We start from the raw sequence: 7,867 nt of genomic DNA, 5'->3' as shown, positions 1-7,867 counted from the left end.
TATTTTGCAGTCACCATAATGGACCATTATCGTATTGCACCTTGAATGAGGAGGACGGTGGTGCCCAATGAAGATTTAAAGATCTCAATGAGACATTTAACTACAGGCTACATTTATCTCAATATACAGCCACAAATGAATAAGCCACATAGAGAATTTTTACAGGGCAGTTGGGCGACATTGTAGAACAGTGACATACACAGTGCGGTACAGTCTATTTTACGTCACAATGTAGCAGCCTCCCAGCAGACTGTATAAACTAACAGATATAGAACACGAGGGAGCGAAAGCTGCCAAAGAGTCTTGCTTCCTGGTATTTATATCCAGCATTTCAGGGGAAATCCATGATTAGCTACAGCCGTGACCTGTGACCTTTCTGCACCCAGGGGCCATATATCAGCAATGCTCGCCAACTCTAAGCTGAAACAGCAAAACAGCAGTACTTAACTTAGTAGGAATAAAATACAGTAGGCTTACCATTTTGGAAGACTAATTAGAAATTCCTAGAGATGGGTTATGGAAAAAGATTGGAGATCACAAGGCTGTGTATACCAATATAATTTGCACCCAAAGAAACTGGGTATGTCTAGAGTCAGCACGTTAATTCCAGTAAATCAAACCCAACAAAAAGTCACTTTATAGCGCTCAAACGTTCCTATATGAAATAAGACATTACGGTATTTTACTTTAATAGTTTTTTTTTTTTCCATAGCAATCCATGATCATTGCTCTTGTACGTTCTACATCTCCATGAGAAGCTATTTCATGAATATTAGGTAAGATTTACTGGAATTATTTTGGTTGCACCACTTCATTTAAGAAAAGTTGCAGAACATTTTTCTCATTCCCATGCACACTGGTTAAAATGAAGACAAGAGGACTGATCTAATTTGGTACAGAACCAGCCACCTCTCACCGGACTGTAAGACAGCCGTACCCCATACCTCATTTTAGAGGAAGACAATAAATACTGAAAGCAGAAGCTGGAATCCCAATACAATCAGAGTTTATTTGCAAGGAGGATTTTTTTTTTTTTTTAAACATGGGGAAAACCAGCGTTTTCATAATTAACAATACAAATCAGTTTGAGGCACAGCTTGAAGCATGTCCAGAGAGGCTCCTGGTCTTTAAAAGGCAAACACAGAGGCCTTCGGGTTAGAATTATTATACAGCTAGGGGGATTGCAAACACTCCTGCTACCAGAAGTATGGTAAATGAAACGCTTCTCTTGAAACTGTAACTGAAATGAATGAATGAGAGACAGGGGATTATTAAATAATACCCGCCAGCAATCGCTTTCTGATTTATCCTCTTTTGGGTTTTGCCATATGCAGCGCCCTTGTATTTTGGCTAGTTTCTGGTTCCCAGCTCCTCTGTCCGGACATAGTCCTCTTCACAGAGGTTATAGTAGTAGGGTAGTCCACAATTAAACTAGTTTCCATTTACAAGATATTCTTGATGTAAGGTTATTACTCTGAACATGGCAACTAGGCGGTACTAAAAATCTAAGCAAAGATTTTTCCACAGGCCTTCACATCTTACACCTAGGTAATCCACTGCACTTATGTAATGACATCACATCAAGACTCTATATGCTTTTTACAGGCAGATAGCACAGAGAAGAAGTCACTGAGGTGAACCAATCATTTTGGTTTAAGATACTCTTAATCAAAGTGCTGACTTCATTTATTTCCAAAACCCAACTGGAATCCATGGCCAGGTCACCAGGACTGAAAGCCTAGACATTGACTTTCGATAGCATACATGGTGGTCTTTGTTAATGGAGAACGATGCAACACGGATGGGAGTCTGTCACTTGAACAGTTGAGTTTACAGGGAAAATATCATCAGCTTTAGAACTGGTGTCCGACTGTGACTTTCCACAGACGTCTTGGGAGAGGAATCCAAGGATGAAGACACTGCAGTTGAACCTCTTTATGAAGGAGAAAAAAACCCAGTGTGCTAGCTCCTTAAGGGTCCATGCAGAAAGGACAAAAAGATCTGGAGAACACAGATTTGCATTGGCGTTCTTTAAATTGTTATGGCACAGTGTTGTGTGAAATATCCTCCTGCAATGCCCAAAGGTATCCACCCAGACTGTTAAATAAAATTAATTTTAAAATAAACACTCAGAGTTCAGGGAGTTCGCACTGCGAACACTCCATTCGGTGGCCCTTGTGGGTCTGCGCACTGTGCAAAACAACTGCCAAAGAGGACCAGGAGATGGAAGAGGGTTTCTTGTAGTTTGTTAGGTTTGTAGATACAAGGGTTTTGACAGTGGCATCCCCATCAGCAGAATACAAGATTGCAAGGAATCACATCAGCTACACAATGCTGAGAATGAGGAGTCCCAGAAACAGGAAAGCCAGAGTGTGGGAATCCATGGTGGTGCATGCATGTTGTGCAATGACCTCCACTTGAACTCAGATTGCTAAGAGTTTACAGTACATTAATTCAGAAAGACCTCTGACCACAAGGCTACACTTTAATCACAGATCATCTCAGACCCTGGCAGAACCATTTCCTCGATTTCAAGGGATGCACTTTCAGAATGTGGTTTTCTTTACCGAGTGTTAAGAAGCCATTTACTGTGCTTCAATAAGCAAAGCAAAATGCTGTGGAAAAGGACAGCAGGGAGCGAATTACAGAAGACGCAAGCTTGACAAAATGTACGTGCTCATGGCAACATCACATCAGATTTTCAAATACTGGATTTGAAAGCAAAAGTGTATTAACCTTTATACTTCAACCAGATAGTAAAACCAATAGTATATCAGGATTCCCCAAAGATGTTGCTTAAGACATTTGTACATCAGAATAATGCCTACATTTAACTTCTAAATATCTAATTTGTTTTGTAACGCTGCAGGCGGTTCCATCCCGACCATCCACCATTCCTCTAGTGTGAGACAGGAGTTGGAAAGCATCAGTTTTCCATGCAACAGTGGGGTGGAGATAGTTTGACTGGTTATTAAATTGACACTAATTGCTTGATTAGCATTAACACTGGCAAACTGTCAAATATGTTTTAGTTAAAATCATTTTTAGTTATTCCAGTTTATTTGTTTAAAATAACTTCAGTATTGTATTTTGTTTTATCAGGTGCTAAGCCTTCTGGAACACCAACCCTTTCTATCTGCAACTGATCCAATTTTCCACCAACCAGAACTATGCTAAGAATGTGGAACTCTGCATTAGCAATCTTCAGCACACACTGACTGGGGATTCTGAGATTCTACTGTGGCTATTGTTCAAGCATTGCCAGTGAAGCAAGTGTATAATGTTGCTCTACAGTTCACAAAGCCAAGACTCTTTAACTCTCCACAAAGGAAGACACGTTATATATTGCACGAATACATTAACAACAATGCACTTGAAATGGTCTTATTCGAATGCAATAATGCATTTAGAATGCTATACCTTTTAATAAATCCACTGTGATAAATAAGTACTAATATACATATGGAGAATAATTCAGATGCAGAAACATTACTATTCACTTTAAATGGTTGGTCTTTTTAATATGCATTACATAGCAATGCTTATAACAACACATCTCTTTGCAAAAAGGTTCTATTTTGTTTGTTTTCTATTTTATAACAGTGAGTGTTTTTATGCTAGCTATACATTACACTTACTGGTGTTTAAACTGTGCATTCCTGTACTCCAGCGTTTCGAGTTCCAGTATCAGGCATGCCAGTGCATTTTATTACAGGAAAGTCCTTCGTCTATTGTAGTACATCTATATAAAAGTCTTTCTTTAGTTCCAGAACACAAAGAGACTTCTGAAACGTTGCAATCATTCAAACAATTACAAGAAATAAAACATAAAAATTCATTAAAAAAAAAAAAGTAATTCGCTCCCTGCGTTTGGTCAATTCCGACTCCCACATTTGCACTTCAGTCACAAGTCAGGAACCTCTGCCTTTAATTACAAAAGAGCCCTATTTTGAGGCAATTGCAGAGGTACACTTTCTATGAGGAATACAATTATAACGGTACATGACAAGCCACCCTAGTCATACTCCTTATGCCAACCTGTGCCGATAGCAGGATTATGAATGAGATTTTCAATAACGCATTATTTAGGCAGCACAATGTTTAAATGAATGTATTCCAAAATAACAGCCCAAACTGTGTGAATCAGAAACAGGTGCCTTATTGCCAGTTGTGACTGTAATGAATCCTATTGTAAAGCTTCTCCTGAGTGATGGATATGCAAAGGTCTCCCTCGTCAAGAAAATAACAAATACACACACATTTTATATATATTGATAGATACACACACACAGTATAGATATACAATACATATGTATGCAGGTTGTATGTATCCATCAGCTGGTAAAACTACATCCATGGAGAACAGTTCCTAGAAAAATATACAATTGCCATTTCCTGTGGAATGGGCAAAAACAAACTTGACAACAGTATCTCTGGAGTATTTTCTTTCAGAAAGGTGAGAGGTGCTACTCAAAAGGACTAAAGGAGATGTCTTCCCAAGGTCACCCAGAATAGGGGAAAACCCTGAAATGAAAACAAAACATAGATAAAACAAACAAGTATATGCTGGTAACAAGAAGCAGCCGATTTATTACACCATTCAATAGTTGAGCTCTAGATCATTAGAATGCAGGCTTGGTTTACAGTCCCAATCTATTTATACTCCCCTCCAGTGAAATTAAGCTACTACTACAACTCCAGTAATAAAATAACTAGAAATAAATGTAAACCTACTACTGTTTGGGATCCATTCCGAAAACCCTCCTAAGTTTTAGGAGTATATTTCTTAATTTCTATCTACACCATAAGAGGCGTTGGAGGTCTTGAAAGCTAGCCTTGGTAAATGACAGTTAATCTTAGATAATATTATTAACTCTTAACTAATCTGAACAGTGTTGGCCACCCTTGAAATTCTGTATGAATCTGGAGGATTCCTCCAAGGAGGATAAATTGAACCCGTTAGTAAATCCAATGAGAATATTTGCGAGATTAGTTATGACAGGTTAACCACTTTTATGGCAGCAGTATTTAGATTCTCCAGTGTTTAATCATTAAAAGCAGTTCAGCAGTTGGAATTGTTCCTTACCGGTGAACAGGGCCAGCTGGTTTAGTTGTCAGCTTGCCGGTGGTTCCAGGTTCGTCCCGTGGAGCCCCTCCCCTCGGACTGGCTGCTCGGGGGCCGGCTGGATATCCCCCCTGGGCTCGGACACAGCTCATGATTGGACGACTGCCTCTTGCTCACAGATCCCAGGTCGGACGGAGACTGCCTTCTTCGGGAGGTGGCCGATAGGTCTGTGCTGTCCTCTCTTGCCTGCAACCAGGGAATCACACTTCACATAATGGCTAAAAACAGCAGCCTGTAGTGCACAGCTCCTTCTTATACAGCATAGCTTTCAAATAATGGCTGCAGGGAGCTACCTGGAGAGCTGGGATAGAATCTAGTTAAGAGACTATTGAAATGAGTTTGGTCTAAATTTAGCCACCTATATCACATCACAAACAACTGCACCATTTAGTCTCATGTAGAGGGAGGCCCATGACTGAATGGCAGACAGGTTGTTCAGGTCAGGTGTACTAACAGCTCTGATGGATACTACTGTTTCCTATACTTTAAAACAATTCACAGCTAGCTCATAGACCCTGATTAGCATTATTCTTTGACTAACTAACATTACTTTAGTGAGGTAGTCCTACTTCTAAATAGGGTCTGTAAAACTAGCTGTAAAAGTTACAGTTAAATAGAATGGAAATTAAAAAAAAAAAAAAATGAAATAAGTTTCAAGCCAACCAATTAGAAACTATATGATGACTATTGTAGAGACACAGATGCAAATTTCACATCACTTATTTCTGTACCCCCTTTTTAAAATCTGTTACACTGTATTCAGGTTGGTGTAGTATATGACGAGTTTCCATACAAGGCGCACTTCAGTGTGAATCACACACATCTAAATAAGCACTGTAAATAGCATAGAAGGATGTTTATTCTGTCCTTAAGCTTCAGTAAACAGCTGCACGATGAGGACTACAAAACACATTTAACAGGTTTACACTTGTGCAATACACTCACAAACTAGAAACCTGCATATGCAAACACACATGAATGCTACTGCAACAAAATGCAGGCACTCATACTCCAATAACACAAGGATCTAGAAGATGGACATTTTACCTACAAGTCATGAAATGTGTACTACAAATGTTGCTTCACATTTAATAGAGTATATCTGCAGGAATGAACCAGCCTTCAGCCACATTCTTATTTTTTTACCAGGTGTATCGACTCCTGCTGTATGTAACACACTTGTGCAATCCTGCTAGTTTTAAATGCGAGCCCCACCTTTAAACAAGTCTTCAGGGTGTTTATTGTTTTGAGAAGTGATAAATAGTAAAAAAATACCTTTAAAACTATAGCAATTGCACAAGTGAGCCTACAAAAGGTAACACATGTAGTTCCATTACATGGGAAAATCAACTTCCATTATAAAAATATAAACTTTTTGGCCATCACTTGGAGGCAAAAGTCCCCATCTACAGACCCTTGTCGTTGGGCATGACTATCCAGCAACCTGGAAGGCAGTCAGTTTTTATCACAGCTGCAGTAAAACCCCTGCTCTTATTCGCTGCTGTTCTCAGCTGTTAGAATGCTTGTCCAGCATTCAGGAGCGGCAGAGCTGCTGTATTTGAACTTGGCCCTCTGTCCATTAAGGCTGTTCCATTTCAAAAGGCTGCTAAATCCGGTTTGTGTTGATTTTTATACGACCGCAGGTGCATTCCTGTGTTGGCAACCACAAAGCCAAAAAGTTGTCTTGTTTATAGTTCAATAAAGCAAGCATTCACGTTGCACAGGATGTGTAACGAATGTACTGTGGACTAGAATAGCAGTGAAAGGAGTGGGGAAACATTCACAGTGAAAACAACAATCACTTTTCACATGCTCAACTGACCACACACAGAACTCGGTGGCACATTTCAAATAGGTTGTGTTGAGATCCCAGGATCAATTCTGAGGATTTCATGTTGGTTTTGTCAAGATCATAAGATTAATGTTTTTAAATGCGAAATCCTGAGACACAGTCCTTAATGCGCTGTACATATGGATCATGTATGTGTTAATGTGCACAGAACTCTGCTTCAGCTAGATAAGCCACAGCATATGTGTGTACAACCCAAGCAACTTTGCCAGCCCTCTACACACTTTTTTCAATTTTTCTTTTTTATGACAATCAAGAAAAATAAATCAATAAAATATTAGTAGGGGTGTTTTTGCAGGGAAGCAAACTCGAGTCAGAAGCAGTGGAGACTTCACACAGCAGAACTACAGCTTAGGATGGCTGCTGTACGCCCCTGTAAAAGTGTCTGGCTGGTTATTATTACAGAGCTCCCTGGATCACCACTGTGCAAAGCTGTGCTGCTGAGTTACCAGACAGTGTCTGAAAGCTCTTGGCTGCATTTCCACTGTGGCCTGCTGGCCCTCCAGTTGAGGGGGGAGCTACAAGTAGTGAGAAATGATAAGCTTGCTTGACACTATAGGTCTACATCGCTTACTAGGCAGGGCATTGTCACACATGGTCCACTGAACTTTAGAAAAAAAACACAAATTACAAAATTAATATTCAGATATTCAGCTGTGGTCAAAAGTTCTGCATCACCCTTTAGAATTAACTAATTTTGCTTCATAGTCAAATGTGTTGAATAATGTTACGTTAACGCATGAAATTACTAAGTATTTAAGAGGATATATTTGCTTTATAACCCGGGCCTGAAAATATTTTAAAAAAATCGAAAAATGTGACATATCAAAATCTAACATGAAATACTGTATTATTATTACGGCTTCCGGTAGACTTTTGCGAGATCATTTTGT

The 7,867-nt window shown here is 39.4% G+C and overlaps 1 protein-coding gene across 8 annotated transcripts in view; it reads right to left on the bottom strand.

Annotated features, from left to right (window-relative positions):
- Positions 1 to 3,509: 3,509 nt before the first annotated feature.
- The window catches only part of luzp1 (leucine zipper protein 1), a 45,949-nt gene continuing 41,591 nt past the window's right edge, over positions 3,510 to 7,867 (bottom strand). For all 8 annotated transcript variants that reach the window (XM_041233988.1, XM_041233981.1, XM_041233983.1 and 5 more), the window contains 2 exons: positions 5,087 to 5,311; positions 3,510 to 4,524 (listed from right to left, as the gene is read on the bottom strand). In XM_041233988.1, coding sequence (XP_041089922.1) covers positions 5,108 to 5,311 — 204 coding nt within the window. In that variant the 3' untranslated portion in view covers positions 3,510 to 4,524; positions 5,087 to 5,107. The remainder of the gene's footprint in view (positions 4,525 to 5,086; positions 5,312 to 7,867) is intronic.

The sequence above is a fragment of the Polyodon spathula genome, chromosome 32 (genome assembly GCF_017654505.1).
Source record: "Polyodon spathula isolate WHYD16114869_AA chromosome 32, ASM1765450v1, whole genome shotgun sequence".
In the NCBI taxonomy this organism is placed as follows: Eukaryota; Metazoa; Chordata; class Actinopteri; order Acipenseriformes; family Polyodontidae; genus Polyodon; species Polyodon spathula.
The sequence above is the reverse complement of the archived record's forward strand: the minus strand, read 5'-3'. Positions and strand labels throughout refer to the sequence as shown.